Here is a 21,573-nt window from a genome sequence, read left to right as displayed (position 1 = left end):
CAGACCTTCATCACTGTGTGACTGAGGAAGATTAAGAGTGTCCTCGTTGTGCAGATTCTTAAATACAGTCAGGAGAACTGGTCCAGGTCGTCCGGTACAGGAACCCCGTCTGGTTTCCATGGAGACCAACTGGAGTCCAACAACAAACAGGTTCAAACAGGTTCATGCTGTGTGGAAGATGAACGGCTGAGTTTGTGAAGTGATGATGTGTCTGTCAGTCAGAAGGCTGTGGCTCCACCTAGTGTTCATTCTCTGTCATTACAGGTCATTAAACATGAAGTGCAGCAGAGATTACAGGAGCAAAACACTAACGACTGTTTAGAGGAACAGGTGGAACAACAACAACAACAACAACAACAGCAATAATACTAATAACTCATAATGTTTCAGCAGCACAAGGACATAAATAAAGAGAGGAATATGAAACTAGTGTTAATGTGATGAACAGCAGCAGGTTGACACATGTTCACAGGGTTATTTAATGCTGCTCAGTGACTGTGTGTGTGTGTGTGTGTGTGTGTGTGTGTGTGTGTGTGTGTGCGTGTGTGTGTGTGTGCGTGTGTGTGTGTGTGTGTGTGTGTGTGTGTGTGTGTGTGTGTGTGTGTGTGTGTGTGTGTGTGTGTGTGTGTGCGTGTGTGTGTGTGTGTGCGTGTGTGTGTGTGAGGCGGTGAAATGATCAATGAAACCGTCGAAGGTTCAAGAAGCGGCTCAGAAATAGAACCTTCATCTGTGGCCTGTGATTGGCTGAGGATTCTTTACTGTTCGCTGATTGGCCAGTGGCAGACCCGCCTGTGGAAGGTTCCATTCCGCAGGGTGCAGATGGAGCTTTTCTCGACACATAATAACGAGTTTTTTCAAAAAGAAGCTTATTCGTTATAAGTATAATAATTATCATAAATTACTGATCGTTAAAGTGAACAACAGTTGACAAAGAGCGGGAACGTGGCTTTCAAATATAACCGCCCCCCCCCCGCTCCCCGGTAGAGTTGGTACTGTCCGGTTTGTAGTCAGAGGAGAACCTGCCTGTCCTCCCGCAGTCGATACTAACGTGTTATCTGATCAGGTATTGATCCGTGATCAGGTGTGTCAGAGGCTGGATTCTCTCGTCTTCCTCCTCCTCCTCCTCCTCCTCTTCTTCACCTTGACCTGTTTTCACCTGTGGTAGAATCATGCTGCGCGCGAGAGCGGCTGTGAGCCAATCATGGAGGGGGTAGGTACCTGACAACACACGGAAAGACACGAGACTCATTAGTTAAGCCATGACTCTACAAGATGCTACTGAGCTAACTGCTAACAGAGACTCTACAATATGTCACTGAGCTAACTGCTAACAGAGACTCTACAAGATGTCACTGAGCTAACTGCTAACAGAGACTCTACAAGATGCTACTGAGCTAACTGCTAACAGAGACTCTACAATATGTCACTGAGCTAACTGCTAACAGAGACTCTACAAGATGCTACTGAGCTAACTGCTAACAGAGACTCTACAATATGTCACTAAGCTAACTGCTAACAGAGACTCTACAAGATGCTACTGAGCTAACTGCTAACAGAGACTCTACAAGATGCTACTGAGCTAACTTATCAGAGACTACAATATGTCACTGAGCTAACTGCTAACAGAGACTATAATATGTCACAGAGCTAACTGCTAACAGAGACTCTACAAGATGCTACTGAGCTAACTTATCAGAGACTACAATATGTCACTGAGCTAACTGCTAACAGAGACTATAATATGTCACAGAGCTAACTGCTAACAGAGACTCTACAAGATGCTACTGAGCTAACTTATCAGAGACTACAATATGTCACTGAGCTAACTGCTATCAGAGACTACAATATGTCACTGAACTAACTGCTATCAGAGACTACAATATGTCACTGAGCTAACTTCTAACAGATTCTACAATATGTCACTGAACTAACTGCTAACAGAGACTCTAAGATGCTACTGAGCTAACTGCTAACAGAGACTACAATATGTCACTGAACTAACTGCTATCAGAGACTACAATATGTCACTGAACTAACTGCTATCAGAGACTACAATATGTCACTGAGCTAACTGCTATCAGAGACTACAATATGTCACTGAACTAACTGCTATCAGAGACTCTATAAGATGCTACTGAGCTAACTGCTATCAGAGACTCTACAATATGTCACAGAGCTAACTGCTAACAGAGACTCTACAAGTTGTCACAGAGCTAACTGCTAATGAGTCCAACAGAGAGGTGGGAGGAGTCTGTAAGGTCAGGAGTGAAGGGGTGAAGGGGTGAAGGGGTGGAAACAGGAGGAAGCAGGAGCCATAATGCAGAGAGGCGCAGTGAAGACCAGTCAAACTGTTGTGCAGCTGCAGAGTCAGAAGCAAAGCATCAGAAGGAGCGTCACAGTGCAGATAACCAGGGTCCCCCAAAAATCTGCTCAGACATGATATTAGTGGCATGTAAACAAAACATGAGAGAAATCAGGTTGTACTTCCTGGATAGAAACCAGGATACGTGCTGCAGCGTGTTAATGTCTGAGCAAGGGACAAACACCAGTGACTGAGATGATGAATAATGGAGACACACCTGCTCAGTTATTCTCAACATTAGATCTGAACATACGTGAAGCCTTCTGTCTGGACTCTGCCGACATTTCGTCCATACCTGCGCACAATTTCTTAAAGCTTACAGATACTGACAAAACAGATCAGAACCAGAGCGTAACCAACGAGACATGATCACTGGACATGATGAAGACATTTGAATAATGACAGAACAGAACAAGTCAGTGAAAAGAATTCTCCGCCCACATGTCAGGACGTATTTTAATAGGGATGTACATGATTAGCAGTCTTAACGATTAAACGTCCGCGACCTTGCTAGTTGACACCAGAAATATTAGTCGTTGAAAGTCTTAAACTGGAGACACGTCCTCTCGTATACCAGCAGGTTTGGCAGCACTTTGATCTAGAGAATGAAAACAAGGCAGCATGTAGGCTGTGTCAGGAAATAAAAATGGCATATAATCAGTCGACTGGAGCAACGAGCAATGAGCAACCACATTCAGCTCAAGCACTTGGATGTTCACCTGCACAGTCATATTGAATGGAGCATAGCACTTCAGTGAACCATGTGAGCTGTGATGGAGCCGAATATTGTAACGGTACCTTTGTTAAATGTTGCTGTTGTTACTGGTTTTATATGAGCAGAGGAAAAGATCGCTAGCTGCTAGGCTAATGTATACAATGTAAAATGCCATAGGCTTGTGCTAATAATGTTAGCATGTTGTATTTGTGGGGAAAATGTGTCCAGATAAAGACAAGTGTTTGTCTGTGAATGCTGCGAGTTATAGTGAAGCTGATTTGTGTTTGACAGTCTCTATTAAGCCATGTTTGATGTGTGTTTGATGTGTGTTTAATGTGTGTTTTAAATCAGCTAACCCCCCGCACCAACTAGTGTTTTGGAGGTGTAACTGCAGAGTGACACAGACACACCACCGCACAAGTATAAATGCTCATAGCGGCGTAGGTCACGTGCGGTGGGTCTGCCACACAACTTTAAATCCTGCTTAAGTCGCTAAGAGAGTCTGAGAAGTAAAACATTCAGGACGCCACAGTTTATTCACCACTACTGAAGCTGCTCCTCTTTTTAGAGCTTTCAGCCATGTTTGTTGTTGCCGTGGGTAACAGTATGTACTGTGTGTATCAGGATATGAATTTTTCATATCAACAATAAGACTGGTGTTATTGCAGATCAGATGACATGGCACAGCTCTACTGTCCACCACAGTGTGATAAACAGTGTTTTAGTGTCATTTAGAGACACACTGCTCTGCTGCTCCTCTGCTGTCAGTGTCACACACACACACACACACACACACGTACCTGTGAAACTGACCGCCTGGAGCACTCACAGTTTTGCAGCACTGTTTACTGTACAGGTCATCAGCTGATCCAACAGAACATCCCAGCAGTCTGCTGCTAGCTGGTGTTGCACCCATGAAGGGCAGACCTCGCAGTCTGAACCCAGACAGAGAACTCTTTACTGACTCCCACATTGTCACGCTTTCTTTCACAATAAAATCAATCAATTCAATTTTATTTATAAAGCCCAATATCACAAATCACAATTTGCCTCACAGGGCTTTACAGCATACGACATCCCTCTGTCCTTAGGACCCTCACAGCTGATCAGGAAAAACTCCCCAAAAAACCCTTTAACGGGGAAAAAACGGTAGAAAGCTCATGATCTGGTGTGGAGCAGTGTGTGTCAGTCTTGTTTGTTTTCAGTGACGTGAACAATCTGCAGCTCACTATCAGCGTCTGTACGAGGGGGCCCTCGACCTCTCGTCTTTTCCTCCTCAGACCTAGCGAGCGATTCTGAGAAAGACGAGCTGTTTATTTTTCTGACATCTGTAAAAACTCAAATCCTTAAGGTGGTTATTATCCCTGTCCGTCAGGGGCCGGGGTTCAGGGTGTGTTTTAGGGATCGTGGTGCACATGAGAATGAGAATAGCTCTCGTGCCACCAGCTGGCCCGTCTGCCCCGCCCCCCTCCCTGCAGCGCTGTGACCTTCAGCTCAGAAAGTTAATCATACATGAAGGAGAGAGGCCACCAGAGTTCTGCTGGGACCAACTGAATCCAGAACAGGTTGTTCATCAGAAAAAGTGAAGACAGAAGTCACACAGAGCTGCAGCCAAATGTTTCAGAGCGTGTGAGTGGTTACTGAGTCACAGGTGGCAACATGTACGGCAGCCTCGGCCCCCAGTGTGTGAGTGAGTGTGTGAATGGGTGAATGTGACATGTAGAGTAAAAGCACTCTGAGTGGTTGGAAGACTAGGAAAGCACTTTACAAGTGCAGTCCATCTACTGCACCGCTCACCTTAATATCTCAGTGAAATGTTGTGAAACAAATCTACACCTGACACAAAAAGACACTTTATTATTTTGGCTGATTCAGTCCTCTTGGCTGGTGATTCAAAAAGTTACAGTAAAACTCCAGTTAAGCGCAGTTTAAGCAGCCCGGTGTGGCTCCACATTCTGACAAATAAAGGCCTGTCTCAGTCAGAGGCCTGGTCCAGGTGCCAAGCAGTTCATTTTCTATACAAGTTCTTCAGATGTTTAAAAGCAGGCTGTTGGCGACCTCAGATCAGTGTCTGTTCCTGGATTACCCTGTAAGTTGTTCATGTTCCTTCAGTCTGTAAGAGTCCTCAGATCAAAAGAACCAAAAGGGTTTTTCATGAAAATGAATCCAAGTTGTGAGGACTGTTTGAACAGGATAAAGTGGAGTTGTGTTCGTATATCAGGTGCTGTGATCCTCTCTGATGCTCTGTCAGTCTGAGTCAGATCAAATGAATGATTCATCATTAATATATTATCTGAAGCCTCATTTTCAGACTGGTTTAAATAAACAGTCTGATTTTATTTCCTGATCTTTGGTAATGGACCTGCATTTGTAAAGTGCCTTTCTAGTCATCTGACGCTCTTTACACAGTCAGGGAGTCACATTCACCCATTCACACATTCACACATTCATACACTGGTGGCCGAGGCTACCATACAAGGTGCTACTCACACACCAATGGAGCAGCCATCAGGAGCAATCTGGGGTTCAGTATCTTGCTCAAGGACACTTTGGTATGCAGACTGGAGGAGCCGGGGGTCGAACCGCTGATCTTCCGATTGTGGACGACCCGCTCTACCTCTGAGTCACAGCTGGCCCTTTGCTGGGCAACACTTTGTGTGAAAGGAATTAAAGGTCTGTCCCAAATAGAGGCCTGTTGAGTTCAGTGACTGAAGCCAATAACAGCCCGGGGACACTGGCTACCATCCATTCAAGTGTTCAGGCGGAGCTCGGCCAAAGACCACCTGCAGAGACACCAGCACTTTGTTTGTCCTGCTGTAGAGTGACTGCCTGACAGCTACGTGACAGAGACGGCTAACCAGCTCAGCGACATGGCCGAACACAAGTCTGACAAGTGTTGTAAACTGTGAGGAGCCTGAACTGACGACTGAGGAGAAAGCTGGAGCAGGTGTGAACCACTGATGGCACTGAGGATGTTGATGATGTTTCATTATTGAAATGTCCCCAGGTGTGTTGGCAGACAGAGACGTGCTCAGTGTGTGGAGAGGCAACTGCTCTCAGAGGAGGTCAGGACTGGAAAGGTTTGGAAAGTGCTGAGTTAGTTCAGGGTCCGTGTTACTGCACGACACGTGGTCAACTTGGATCCAACTGATGATTTCAGGGCTGAATTGAAGAGTCAGGCTGAAACCAGTTCATGAAGCTCTGGTCTATTCATTAAAGGAGTTCATGACCCACACTCTCATGGCCAGTTTAATTCAGGTCAAAGTCACCTGATGATCTGTGCTGTTTTCCTGCTGGGTTATACAACACAATAGAAATGGGATTTTGTGGTGTGAGTGGCATTAACCAAACATGGTGTGTTTGTGTGTTTGAAGGTTCAGAACGTTTCCTCGTGCAGCTGTGGAGGTGAAGAACGAGCCGATCCTTGGCTTCACAGAGGGCAGCGCAGAGAGGAAAGAGCTGCTGAAGGTTTGAAGCCAACAGTCACAAACACCGACTTAAACGCAGTCTGAACATGAGTTATATTTCAGCGTTCTCATTTCAGGCCTTAGACAGTCTGAAGGGGAAGACGGAGGAGATCCCATGTGTGGTCGGAGACGAACACGTGTGGACCAAAGACATCAGATATCAGTTATCTGTGAGTTCTGTAATCTGAGTAAACTGTTGCTCCATGTGAAGGAATTTCATCACTGATTATTATCATTATTCAAACATGCATTCAGAGTTCTCTCTGTGAGAGGAGCAGCTAATGAGAAACACTGAGCTGAATGTTGTGTTTCAGTATTTTTCCTTCACAGTGTCGTAACTCACTGTTCTCTTTGTTTCTGTCCAAAGCCGTTCAATCACTCGCATAAAGTGGCAAAGTTCTGTTACGCTGACAAGGTAAGTTCTAATAAAACACATTCTGCCTGTTTCAGAGAACCACACTGAACTCCTGGGGCCGGTTGCACCAACTGGTCTTAACTAAGCCTGGTCCCAGCTGCTAATTCAGTCTGTGTTGAGGCCAGTCGTTAGGACGAACTTCACGGCGGTTGCACCAACCAAACCTAGTCGTAACTATGCTTGGTCTTAGCGATGTGTGCAGGCGCTGCTGGGATACGCTGTTAACGTTGTCCTGCTAATCTGAAGCTGATCATTTATCATTTGTGGTGACGTTATTATGGAGCAACAGAGAAAAAGAAAAGGACGTTTCACAGACACATGAAGATCAATAGAGCTGAACAAGGGAGGCGAGTCTGTGTTTGATTGACAGCAGGTGGCAGGTGGAGCTCCACAGGTCACATGACAGGAGAGGAGAAAGTAAACCAACTTGGCTGTAGCTCAAAACTGATGGACTTACAGTCATTGCGTTCCCATGACATCAGAGGAAATGATTTATTGTGTCAGTCTTTTAAAATCCCTGTAAACATGTCAGTGTGAGTGAAATGGTCCTGCAGTGAATGTGTCACAGTGGGACTAACACACCCAGATCATGTGACTCCTGCATGTATACAGTCAATCAGACCCAAACTGGCCGAGGCGCTCTGAGCATGCTCCACAGTTTCCGCCTCGGGCTTTGACCTGGAAGTCCAACAGGAATAAGCTCTGTTGGTGCGACCGCCCCCAGGACTGAGTTTATAGTTCTTTAGGTCTGTTTCCAAATCATATGTGAAAAGTTTTGTTTTTCAAAACTTGTTTCAAATATTCAAACAACCTGAAAACTTCACCAGGTTAATTACACCAAATGTAGGTCTGTAAGACTCAAAGTTATTTTTATAGGAGTCTTTTAAGTAAGTCTCAGCGCCTTTATACACCAGGGCTTGACTTGTTTCATACCTTGATACCGTCCTGACATTTCACTGGGGTTTACAGTACATAAGGGGAGGTGTTACCCATATTAAAAATATGAGTTTTTTGCCCACTGTCTGTCTCTGCTGCTGGCGACTGGCGCTTTGCTAACGTTAGTCCTGTAACGTCAGCTCAGCTGCCCGTTTCACCAAAGCTGTGTCCACCAGGGTGGGAAAATGAGGCCGACGCTTAAGTATCAAAACCTGCAGTTCCTCTAATGTCCACTAGAGGCTGGCTCCAGCAGTGAGTCAGAGACCTCCATGTGAACATGTTTACAGCCTGTTTGCTCTCTGGAGATCATTTCAACGTTCACGACATGTTTTATACAACTGTTTACATTTTATTAAGGTTTAAAGTCACACATCATTGAGGGGGCGGGGCCGCAGACAGGTCCGCCCCTAACATCTGAAGGTTTGTGGAAACAACCTCTCCCTCAGTTTTATCATTCAACACTGGTTTTATGTTTTTATTAAGATTTATTTCTTCATGTTCCTGTTGTGTTTTATGCCTCCACCAACCCTCTCTGTGTGGGTTGAATGTGACAGGAGCTGATCAACAGGGCAATTTTGGCATCTGTGGCGGCGAGGAAAGAATGGGACCTGAAGCCCATCCAGGACCGAGCCCAGGTCCTCTTCAAGGCAGCCGACGTCATCAGTGGACCCAAGAGAGCCGAGATCCTCGCCAAGACCATGATCGGACAGGTACGGGACACTCGGGGTGGTTTGGTACCAATTTGCTCTGTGGATCCCGTTACTCTGCTGCCACACAGGAAGTGACATCGACAACAGCAAACTAAAAAATACTTGAAGCAAATATTCAGAAATTAAAGAACAATGTTCAGAACGTAAAGAAACTTCATTTAGGGCCTGTGTTCGCGCCCCATAGAGAACAGTCGTAAAACGCAGCCTCTTACATAAAGACTTCCCAGGCAGTCATTGAACGCACCACATCAGAGACAGAGATTTCCAACACAGTCAGACACTTTGAATCCCACACAGTGTGACAGGGACACACGTCTCTGTGCAAAGACTAAATCAGAGCGCTGGTGTTTCACTGCGTGCTGTGTTTGTGTCTGTGTTTCAGGGTAAGACGGTGATCCAGGCGGAGATCGATGCCGCTGCAGAGCTGATCGACTTCTTCAGGTTTAACGCCAAACATGCCGTTGAGCTGGAGAAACAGCAGCCGTTAGACGCTGAGGGGAGCACCAACACCATGCTGTACCGCGGCCTGGAGGTGAAATCATCACACACGTATATGTTGAATACACTCGATGTCTCGCAGCTTGTTCCACACAGGATGTACGGTGGCATTTAAAAGTTTGGGTTCACAACAAAAACATCATCACTTCCTGTCCAAGACAAGCCAGGTGCTTCAAAATAAAAGCATCAGTGGTTGCACCTGGATTCTAACAATAACTTAGTTAACTTTATTTGAACAGTATTTTATATAATAGCTTCTTTATTTAACTTTATTCTGACTGTAGATTTTAGTAGTTTAGAGGAGATCTCAAAACATCAGGTTATATGTCAGGTGTCATGATGTAGCCTTTTAACACAGGTCATTAATGAGCGGCTCTGTTTCCTCACTGTCAGCTCTCAGTGTGCGGCGTCAGCTGCTCACTGAATAATAATAAACTTTTATCAGCCAGAATCTGTTTCGTTGTTCTGTTGATTATTTATTTTGTGGACGAAGGATTCAGTCTGTACATGGAGACTTTTTATTTAATCTTTATTGTCTGTTATTTAATTATATGTCAGGACTGAGTGTTTGCAGTCTCACATTTCATCTTTTTATTGTTACGATATAAGTGTGTGTGTGTGTGTGTGTGTGTGTGTGTGTGTGTGTGTGTGTGTGTGTCTTCTCTCTCAGGGGTTTGTAGCAGCTGTGGCTCCTTTTAACTTCACTGCCATTGGTGGAAACCTGGCAGGTACGCCAGCTCTCATGGTGAGTGTGAACATGTTTGTCTCTGCGTGCAGAGTATTTCAGGGCTGTGTTCAGTTAGTGATGGGGTGTGTTCCATTCAGCTGCACCATCATTGGAGGCCCCACAGAGCTGCTAACATGACTGGAGCCTCTTTAGACGATCAGTACATGAACGATTCATGTTGAAGACGTGTCACGGCCTGGTGAACATCCTCCACGTTAAGGCGGATTTACACTCATAATAATAATATTTAATATTTATATAGAATCTTTTAAAAACAGGGTTTACAAAGTGCTTTGACAAACAAAGCAAAACCAGAATGATCAACAACAGTTAAAAAAAAATAGAAGAAGACAAAAGCAGCAGCAGCATTCAAAGAAAACAGACAGAGTAGCAACAACAGTAAACACCAATGAAACCATAAAAACAAGAATAATAATAAATAAAAGAGAGACGACGTCACATGAAAGCAAGTCTATAAAAATGTGTTTTAAGAAGTGACTTAAAAGAAGATACTCCCCCCAAATGGGTCTGTAAGGGATCCATTTGGGATTGGGAGACTGATTCTGCGAGCCTTATCTCCTCAGGCAGGAGTGTGTACTTGTGTATCAGCGCCACATACAAACCTACACTGTTGTGAGCATTTATACTTGGGGGGGGGGGGGGGGGGGGTCTGTGTCACTCTGCAGTTACACCTCCAAACACTATTCTAGTGGCAGCGTTTCTAAACACACAGTAAACACACAGTAAACATGGCTTCTTAGAGACAGTTTCAAACTCCACAAATACAACATGCTAACGTTATTAGCACAAATCTATGGCATTTTACATTGTATGAATTAGCCTAGCAGCTAGCAGAGATTTCCTCTGCTCATATTTCACCCAGGATAAATCACACACAAGGCTTGTGGTTACATATTAGGGGAGGTGCACATCAGGCCACAGCGGAGATGACGGCGTTGATTTGATGCAGAAGTATAAATCCTGCTTTAGATACACCTGTGGCTCATCCATCAGTACCAGGGGTCAGAGGTCGGAGGTCAGAGGGTGGCGGAGTGAGAACAGAAGGATTAGTTTGTCACAAAGTAAACTTGACCTGTTGCAGCTGTGATCTTGTGGAATGTATTTGTAATGTGTTTGTTCTGTGGTGTGTTTCAGGGGAACGTGGTTCTGTGGAAGCCCAGCGACACCGCCATGTCTGCCAGCTACGCTGTCTACAGAGTCCTGAGGGACTGTGGGCTCCCCCCAAACATCATCCAGTTCCTACCAGCTGATGGTCCAGTGTTCGGAGACACTGTCACGTCCTCAGAACACCTGGCCGGCATCAACTTCACCGGCAGCGTCCCGTAAGCACACGTCTTTAATATGAGACGCAGGAGCTCACCCACCTGTGATCTCACAGTTGGGCTAACTAACTAACCAGGGAAGGCAGCTAACGCTAATGTCAGTGCTAACTTGGTTTGTGGTAAAGTACCACTGATAGCTGAATGAACCCGCGTGAACCCAGACGACTACACACTTTATTATTTCTTATATTGTCCGTGGCCGTACGTTACCGCCTCACTCCTCCTGTGTTTTACCTTTCACAATAAGAGACCAACTTAAAGTTATCAGCAGCTCAATGAAACGTCCGCCTCAGGTCACAGACACGTATGTTCAGACCTGATGTAGTCCTGCGGCTTTGCTCCTTGTTGCTTCTGACTCTGAGTCATAGAGCTCCAGGTATCCACAGACGGCAACGATAACTTTGTCCTCCATTTCTGATTCTCTCTGACGTTAGGAGAATCTCAATGCTGATAGGCTGTTGTTACGCCACATGTAAACTTGTGTAAATTTGCTAATAGTGTGTATTTTGTGTAGAGTTCTCAATCTCAACCCTGCAGACGTCTGGAGTGACATCACGCTCTCTTCGTTTACCTTCACTAGATCAAACCCACAGAAGAATCACACACAGTCATTTCCTGCTTCCTTGTTGAAGTGCATCACTGCGCTGAGTCACATGGTCCAGATGATGTCATCCTTTCCCTCACTCTGTCTCTGATGAGCTGTGTGAAAACTCATCAGTCTGCGGCTGCAGGTTCACCACATGACGTTCATTTCATTCGTTCACCGTCAGTCGTCTCTTTGCACGTTGAGCTGCCGCACAGACGTGTTTCCATCTCCTGCTGTTTCCTGCCGCTCACTTCAAATAAGTGTTACAGCTTTGTGAAACAGATGCGCTTCAACTGAAAGATATTTTCTCCTCCACCATGTTAATGTGGCAGATTAAATACTTCCTGCTCCACTCAGAGAAAAGTGTTTTATAAGGTGTGAGTTTGTGTCTCAGCAGCCTTGTCTCAGTGCCTCTGACACCGCTGAGTTCATCCTGACTCTGTTTCTGGCTCCGTACGAACGTTTTGACTGAATCTGTTGTTTGTAGGACGTTCAAGCGTCTCTGGAAGCAGGTGGCTCAGAACCTGGACACCTACAGGACGTTCCCTCGACTGGCAGGAGGTCAGCTGATCTTTTTTCATCCTTTAATTCAGACCGAGGTGACGTCTCTTGGACCCTAATGTTTAAATCACGTGTCCTGTCCACGCTTTCAGAGTGCGGAGGGAAGAACTTCCACTTTGTCCACAAGTCAGCAGACGTGGAGAGCGTGGTGAAGGGGACAATCCGCTCGGCCTTCGAGTATGGAGGTCAGAAGTGTTCGGCCTGCTCCAGGATGTACGTCCCAGACAGCATGTGGCCGCAGATCAGAGGTCAGCTGCTGGACATCCACCGCCAGCTCACAGTGGGAGACGTGAGTACACACAAGTACAGCTAAAATACTGCTTAAATACTGTTAAGAGTACTGCTAAAGTACAACTGTATTATTTTTGAAGATGGTTGATTAGTGATAGTTAATAATGATACTAATGTTTGTTCTTCATCCTGATGAAGACTTGAATAATAATTACAGATGTCGGTCGTGTCTTAATTTGATGTTTGTGTTCTCCTTCAGCCGGTCGAAGACTTCAGCACGTTCTTCTCGGCTGTGATCGATGATAAGGTGAGTTTCCTTCATCTGCTGCTCTGCATGACGTCCTGTTGTGGTGTATTTGTGTGTATTTATACTGCGTTTCGTCCTGCAGTCGTTTGCTCGGATAAAGAAGTGGCTCGATCACGCCAAGTCTTCGTCCAGCCTGAAGGTCATCGCCGGGGGTAACTGTGACAACAGGAAGGGATACTTTGTGGAGCCGACCATCATTGAGACCACGGACCCTCAGGACGCCATCATGAAGGAGGTACACACTCTTTCGTGTCACACTCTGCAGCCACACTTGGCACTAGTTCCCAGTTAGTGTCAGAGGGTACCATCCCTCTGGGATCAGCTGACTGTGACCTCACACACACAGACTGGTCGCAGCTGTTCGCCCGACTCTGACACATCTGTGCATATTTCAGAGTTTCACCTCATTGTTTTCTGAGACTACTTCACGCTCTGCTGACTCTGTGCTGCAGCCGCTGCGTCTGACGTCCCTCAGGATCAATAAAGTTTGATCTCAGACACACTGACAGGATGCTACGCTAAGCTAGCTCCTTACATGATGGTTGGTGACACCATCACCAGAAACAGAAGCTCCTCTGATGACCTACAGGTCAGTTTGGAGCCACATCAGTTTCACTGTGTGTTTTATCCACCGCTCTGTCTCATAATTCACTGAGCTGAGCTACGAGCCGCCGCACAGCCACAGAGGGTGCGCTCTGAATCACATCCCTTTTTTTAGCAGCAGCCCTTCAAAAGTCCGCACGGTCCCCTGCAGTCTGCTCACAGTCAGGACAGACTGCTGTCTCATCACAGCCTGAACTTTGACCCTCTCACTTTCATATCTGTTATCATGGAGGTATAACAAACCGAGCTCGCCAGTATTGTATTGAAGAGGCTTTTGCACACCAGGATAATCAGCTTCTGTCATCAGGTGCGTTGGCACAGCAGAAAGTGCCAGTAACATGAAAGAAGGACTGCCTGCACACTGACTTGCACTTACACAAGTTACAAGTACTTGGTTTTGAAGCCGTTGCTGTGTAAGTGCAAGTCAGTGTGCAGGCAGTCCTCCTTTCCATATTCACCACAGTAAAATCACGTCTGCTGTTCTGTCCTTTGTTTATTTATTTAGGATCATTGTCTTTATTTCAACAATATGTGTTGCAAAGGGTCTGGATCAGTGCAGAGGATGTTTAGTTGTGTGCAAGACGTCTGTGAACAGCGTTAGCAAACTAACCTCACTTAGCTTTGGCAATCAAACAATCACAACAGTGACTCAGTAAACAGCATTAAATCCCTTGAATGGATGAAGAAAGAGTCGCTTGGTGGTGTGCTGCGTTTGTGAGCCGGCAGAGGAGCTGTGGTTCCAGAAACACTCTTTGCTGTGTCCCTTGTTCCAAAGGTGCAGATATGAGGAAGCTGGTCGCTCAGGCTCCTTGCAGAGTTGGACGCTGGAGTGCTCACTCGACTTGATTCTCCTTGTCACTGGAAAGTTAGTTGCAAACCTTGTGTTTGAACTTCTGACTTCTCTGGTTCAGGTTAAGAGAGTCTGTGAGCAACTGAAACAATGAATCCCAACATACTAAACACGTTTTCCCCACAAATACAACATGCTAACGTTATTAGCACAAGCCTATGGCATTTTACATTGTATAAATTAGCCTAGCAGCTAGCAGAGATTTGCTCTGCTCATATTTCAGCCAGGATAAATCACACACAGTGTGTGGAGGCTTTATTGTCTTCACAATTTATTGTTTCTTATCTGTGAAATTAAAGTAAATCAAAGCTTTGTTTCCACTGAGGGAAATGGTTTCAGCTCACAGAGACAGACAGGAGGTCTGCGTCACTGTGACACTGAGGAGTTACATTTATGGGGAGGTGCACGTCAGGCTACAGCTCTAAAAAGTGTTGCTGAGAACTTGTGAGTGAGTGAGGGGGCGGAGCTGTGTGGAGAGATGAACACTGGGATGTGTCATGTGACACAACTCGACTCTGTATCTGTATGTGTCTAAATTTATATCTTTGAAAATATATGGAACATAGTCGTTACATGGCCCTGACGTTTGTTCACCCAGTTAACCCCCCCAACAGACACACACACACACACACACACACACACACACACACACACACAAACACAGTGATGATGTGTATTATTATTTATAGTGTGTGTTTCTGTGGTGTGCAGGAGATCTTCGGGCCCGTCCTCACAGTTTACGTTTACCCTGAGAACAACTACAAGGAGGTGCTGCAGCTGATCGACAACACGTCGCCGTACGCTCTGACGGGAGCTGTGTTCGCTCAGGACAAGTGAGACACGTTCATCTCCACAGTCACACGTCTGTAGGACGAGTCAGACCAGCACATGCGTGCAGATATTTCCCTCCTTTCTTTTTATGATTTAAGTCTTTATTGGTTTTCCAGCATTAGAACAAACAGAACATCAGATGGTCAAACAGCACACGAACCTGATAGAAAAAATAAGGACAGAAGAAAGAGACGTGCACATTCTTCTCAGCGGTGTGTAACACAGGCTGTCATGTGACAGTTATACCACATCATACTGTGTGTTACGCTCTCACACTAAGCATGAACACATGAATGCACACAGAGCAAAGATGAGACCCACAGATATCCTCTGACACGATCATCATCTTTACCGAACGTCTCCAGACAGAGACCCCAAATATTTCTGAAACCTTTACACTATTATGAACTCTGAATCAGCTGCTCAGCAGAAACTGTCCTCACCAGCTCATCGCTCTCTGAGGCTGGTTTTCTCTCTTGACTTCCAATGTCTGTGCACCGTCCTGTTCCCTGTGACGAGGGTGGTTTCACCCAGGAACGTACTTTAGAGGACAGCTCAGTCTCTGTAGGTGAGATGCCCAGTACACGTGCTGCTGGAGCCTCAGTCAGGTCTGTTTACAGGATGTTGTTGATACATTTCACAACAGCTGACCAGACGTCACCATCTCTCATCCATAAAACACATGTGCCTCCGTCTTTGTTGCATCTCTAACAGCTGTCATCCTGCCTCAGCCTCAGCCTCATGTTGTCAGTGTCCGGTAATTCCTACTTATTGAGGACGTGCTGTCGTGACACGCTAACTCTGTTTTGCAACACACACTGAACTGTTTGAACTTGTAATGATCCCACACTTTACACTTTGTCCTTTTCCTTGGCGTGTCTCTTTTTGTGTCTCGCTGTTTTCTTGTCCCTCGTCCTCCATCATCTTGCAAACCGCGCTTCACATCGACGTTACAGCCGCGCCGGCTGTCAACAGAGAAAGTGACATAAGTTCTGTTCAACAGAAACAACCATCCGCACCAAACACAGTGCGCTGTACAGTTGTGCTGGATTTAACGAAGCGTTGAAGCTTTTTAGTGATCCAATTATTGGAGTAATCGTTTCAGCCCTAAAATGGACCTTCTCTGCAGTAGGTCCAAAGGCCCCTCTCCCCCTCAAACAGGCCGTGTGTTCTGGAGACTCACCTCTGAAACTCTCTGTGGTTTAAAGTTTAGTTTCTCTCCTGCGTCCTGTTTTTACTTCACATACCTGATTTATTTCACTGTTTCATCTTCACCATCAGACGTATGAGAAGTTGTGTGAAGTTACTGCTGATGAGAACTCAACGTTTCCTTATTTTGCTTCTTCACAATAAAAGTTTTTGCATTACAAAATAAAAGACTTTCATCGTGAAGAATCTGCAGGAAATGAAACGTGTTTATTACAGAATTAGTGGAACGTTGTTGTTGGCCGCGTTTCTTCAATAGATGAAAGTCTGATAATGTGGCAGGGAGGAAGAGTAACAGCAGAGACAGCCACATGATGATGATGAAGATGATGATGGTGATGATGATGATGGTGATGATGAAGATGATGGTGATGAAGATGATGTTGATGATCATGAAGATGATGATGAAGATGGTGATGAAGATGATGGTGGTGATGATGATGAAGATGATGGTGATGATGATGAAGATGATGGTGATGGTGATGATGATGAAGAAGATGATGAAGATGGTGATGAAGATGATGGTGATGATGATGAAGATGATGATGATGAAGAAGATGATGAAGATGATCATGAAGATGATGGTGATGAAGATGATGGTGATGATGATGATGATGAAGGTGATGATGATGAAGATGATGGTGATGATGATGAAGATGATGATGATGGTGATGAAGATGATGGTGATGATGATGATGATGAAGAAGATGGTGATGAAGAAGATGGTGATGATGATGATGATGGTGATGATGATGAAGATGATGATGATGGTGGTGATGATGATGAAGATGGTGATGAAGATGATGGTGATGATGATGGTGATGATGAAGATGATGGTGATGATGATGAAGATGATGGTGATGATGATGAAGATGGTGATGAAGATGATGAAGATGATGATGGTGATGAAGATGATGATGGTGATGAAGATGATGAAGATGATGGTGATGAAGATGATGGTGATGAAGATGATGATGGTGATGATGATGATGGTGATGAAGATGATGAAGATGATGGTGATGAAGATGATGGTGATGAAGATGATGAAGATGATGGTGATGAAGATGATGGTGATGAAGATGATGGTGATGAAGATGATGAAGATGATGGTGATGAAGATGATGGTGATGAAGATGATGGTGATGATGATGAAGATGATGGTGATGATGATGAAGATGGTGATGAAGATGATGAAGATGATGATGGTGATGAAGATGATGATGGTGATGAAGATGATGAAGATGATGGTGATGAAGATGATGGTGATGAAGATGATGATGGTGATGATGATGATGGTGATGAAGATGATGAAGATGATGGTGATGAAGATGATGGTGATGAAGATGATGGTGATGAAGATGATGAAGATGATGGTGATGAAGATGATGGTGATGAAGATGATGGTGATGAAGATGATGAAGATGATGGTGATGAAGATGATGGTGATGAAGATGATGATGGTGATGAAGATGATGGTGATGAAGATGATGAAGATGATGGTGATGAAGATGATGGTGATGAAGACACACAGCTCCCCTCCAACAGGTAAACTTCTCTCACCTGTCCTGCTGTGTGATGGAAAAACACCTGCAGCAACAGTGACAGCCGTGGATCAGCCCGCTGCTTTCAGACGTCACCACTCAAGACAAGCCGTCAGCAGGTGAAGACACACCTCCAACAGGTAGACCTGTTGTCATGGAGACGCAAATCCCTGCTGTGCTGGGCTGACGGCCCAAACCGAACCGAACCGAACCGAACCGAACCATCCCACTGGCTCACTTTTTGTTGCAGATGCTGTTTCGTGACGACCCTGAGCTCAGAGGGAGGTTAAACATGGCCGATCAGACAAAAAAAGACAAAAACAAAACGAGGCACGTAGTCCAGCAGCGATCTGTCCAGTGTGCCGGACGACCCCTGCTGGTGTCCATCCAGAATAAACGTCCATAAATACGCTCAGAAATCAGACAAAAAAGACGTGTTGTTTTTATGACTCCACGCCAGAGACAGCCGTGGACAGAGGCGTTATCATTTCAAGTTGTCTGTCCCGTCCTTAACACGACATCTCAAGAACGCCTCAAGGGAAGCTCTTTAAATTTGGCACAAACGTCCACTTTGACTGAAGAATAAACCGATTAGAGTTTTGCAGTGAAAGATCAAAGATCAGAGTGACCGCGCAAAACATATCTTCGTCCATAACTGAAGATTTCATTCACTAATTCTGACAAAATGACATGACATGGATGGACACTGTCAGAGACACTGGACTGGTGGGCGGGGTCATACAACCACAGGGTGGACTGGTGGGCGGAGTCATACAACCACAGGGTGGACTGGTGGGCGGAGTCATACAACCACAGGGTGGGCGGAGTCATACAACCACAGGGTGGGCGGAGTCATACAACCACAGGGTGGGCGGAGTCATACAGCCACAGGGTGGACTGGTGGGCGGAGTCATACAACCACAGGGTGGACTGGTGGGCGGAGTCATACAACCACAGGGTGGGCGGAGTCATACAACCACAGGGTGGACTGGTGGGCGGAGTCATACAACCACGGGGTGGGCGGAGTCATACAACCACAGGGTGGACTGGTGGGCGGAGTCATACAACCACAGGGTGGGCGGAGTCATACAACCACAGGGTGGACTGGTGGGCGGAGTCATACAACCACAGGGTGGGCGGAGTCATACAACCACGGGGTGGTGACTGTGGTTTGGAGTTTTCTTGAGCTGATAGCTTCCTGTCCATCCAAACAGGAGCTGCTCACACATCACTCAGACCACAGCTCAGCTCAGTGTGCGTGCCGACGGCTGTTTGAACTGTGAGTGTTTGATATCAATAAAGTTTCTGTGTGTTGCAGGACTGTGATCGACGACGCAGCCAAAGCGCTGAGAAACGCTGCAGGGAACTACTACGTAAATGATAAATCCACCGGCTCCATCGTCGCTCAGCAGCCGTTTGGTGGCGCCAGAGCTTCAGGTAAGAGTTGGTTTCACTCTGCATGTGACCAGAGACGCACACATGAGACAAACATACACACATCTGAACTTCCTGTTTGTGTTCATCTGAACGCTCCTCTTCATCAAGGAACCAACGACAAACCCGGAGGTCCACACTACGTCCTGAGGTGGACGTCTCCGCAGGTGGTGAAGCAGACCCACGTCCCCCTCACAGACTGGAGGTACTCCTACATGGGCTGAGCGCCGCTGCCTGCTGGTCCAATCAGAGCCCGTCCTGCATCAGCTGATTCTCCTGCTGTGAAATGAAAAGAGTGTTTGCACTGAAGCTGGACCTGAATGTACCTGAGCAGCAGAGCGGCGAGGAAGTCTTCCATCCCGTCCTCCGCACACTTTGACCCGACTCTCTGTCTGCTGCTCGGTTCTTCATCACTGGTGTTGGCGCTCAGCCACAAACTGTCTGCTCATACTTTGATCTTACCTGAATCTAGTTCGTCTGTCACTTGATCCGTTAGTCGAAATAATCTGCAGCATTTTTATGAATAACTGGAGTCATTTTATTCAAAGGTCAAATGGAAAAATTCACTGATCATGAATCCTCCTGCTTTTGTTCGTCGTCTGTAAACTGAATATCTTTGTCGAGAATATCGAGGGAAAATCTGACAGATGGATCTAAAATGAAAATAATCTTAGACCCTCCATCAAATTCAAATAATATTTTAGGTCAGTGTCCAAACATGAAAAGAGTTCCTGTATGTTGCGTCTCTAAACACAAAGCCTGTTAGTGTTTTATATTTGTTAGTCTAACGGTGAAACAAATCATTTTATGGATGTGTGTGTGAAACAGGTCGTGTTTCCTGTTTCCTTCTGACGTGTCAGATTTTAGCGTGGCAGTAAAACTGTTACAGAAACAGGCAGCGGGTGATTTTAAGCTGCGTCCTGCTGTGCTTTCACTTTCTGCTGCTTTGTCTTTAATCAAACGGTTTAATGTGTATTTTCTGAAGAGTATTTTGTATTTTAATCTGTCCTCAAACAAAAACAAAGGATTTCTTCTATTTTCAGAACGTGCCTGCCTTAGAAACTCTGTAAATTCATTTTGGACAATAAAGTATTAAATTATTACAATCTAAACTTGTGCTCTTTTGTTTCTTGGCTGTTTTATCGTCCCGTCCCTCCGAAATTTCACCCTCTGTTTTTGGGGTTGTTGCAGTCTGAAACGTCTCATTTCACAGCGTTTTGAAAACCTTGTGACGCATGTTTCCATGTTTACAGGTGCTTTTATGCCTCCACGCCGGGGACAGCTGCGGCCGGAGGCGTTATGTCTTCAGGCTGTCCGTACGTACGTCACATTCTGGTGAACACGATATCTCAAAAACACTGTGAGGTAAATTCTTCACATTTGGCACAAACATCCCCTCGGACTGAAGGATGAACTGACTGGAATTTGGTGGTCAAAGGTCACTGACATCATAAAACATATTTCTGGCCCTAACTCAAGAATCCATACACTAATTATAGCTGCTGTGCAGCAATGGTCGGGGCCGGGCAATTTTAGGCTAAATTAGGCAACTCTGAGCAACACACACACTAAAACAAAGCATATCACAACATAGAAGTTACATCATATAATTATGGCATGCCCTTCAAACTGTGGATGAGTGGCTGAAGTGATCAGACTCATCATATACAAGGGAAAGAAAAAACTCAAGAACAAGAAAGTAAGAATAACTAACTGCTAGCAGTTATGAACAAACTGGCCTGATCTAGCTTAAAGCTAAACATTATCCATGGTGACAAAGATGAAAACATTTTTTAAAATGTAAAAGTAGCTATTGGATAGACTCTGCATATTGACTGATAGCTCAGCCAAATAAACAGGGAAAAGAGACGAGGGATAACAGGGAAAAGTGTTGATAGAGTGTGTTTGTCTCTCCGCACAGCTGCCTGGATCATAATTATTTTAACCTTGGTAGTCTCTAATCCACATAGCATGATGCCTGAACATAGGACTTTCACATTAGAACGTCTGTTCTGCCTTAGCTGAGGCTTGAACTCACAACTTCTGAGACTGAGGTCCGTCTTCTATCTCACTGAGCTAACTGGCAACTGACAGTTCATGTGTGGCTTCACAGATTGACTAAGCCCAGCATCAGGGTGCCAGACAGTAGCCATCCATGCCATGGAAAAGCACATTTCAAAGTGAAAGTTCCAAAGCTGTAGCACATATGGTTGATTTGTTATGAATTTTCAAAGTTTTGACATTTAGAGG

General features: G+C 45.3%; 1 protein-coding gene across 1 annotated transcript; it reads left to right on the top strand.

Annotated features, from left to right (window-relative positions):
* The first annotated feature begins 997 nt into the window (after positions 1 to 997).
* aldh4a1 (aldehyde dehydrogenase 4 family, member A1) lies at positions 998 to 20,435 on the top strand. Its single transcript, XM_049576699.1, has 15 exons — positions 998 to 1,210; positions 6,452 to 6,545; positions 6,622 to 6,714; positions 6,912 to 6,959; positions 8,450 to 8,605; positions 8,988 to 9,137; positions 9,774 to 9,848; positions 10,986 to 11,173; positions 12,247 to 12,320; positions 12,413 to 12,609; positions 12,811 to 12,858; positions 12,941 to 13,093; positions 15,023 to 15,144; positions 19,208 to 19,326; positions 19,435 to 20,435. Exons 1-15 carry the CDS (start codon positions 1,170 to 1,172, stop codon positions 19,545 to 19,547), a joined length of 1,671 nt encoding a protein of 556 aa, XP_049432656.1. The 5' UTR covers positions 998 to 1,169; the 3' UTR covers positions 19,548 to 20,435.
* The last annotated feature ends 1,138 nt before the right edge of the window (positions 20,436 to 21,573 follow it).

Source organism: Epinephelus fuscoguttatus, linkage group LG1 (assembly GCF_011397635.1).
Source record: "Epinephelus fuscoguttatus linkage group LG1, E.fuscoguttatus.final_Chr_v1".
Taxonomy (NCBI): Eukaryota; Metazoa; Chordata; class Actinopteri; order Perciformes; family Serranidae; genus Epinephelus; species Epinephelus fuscoguttatus.
This window is presented reverse-complemented; position numbering and strand designations above follow the sequence as displayed.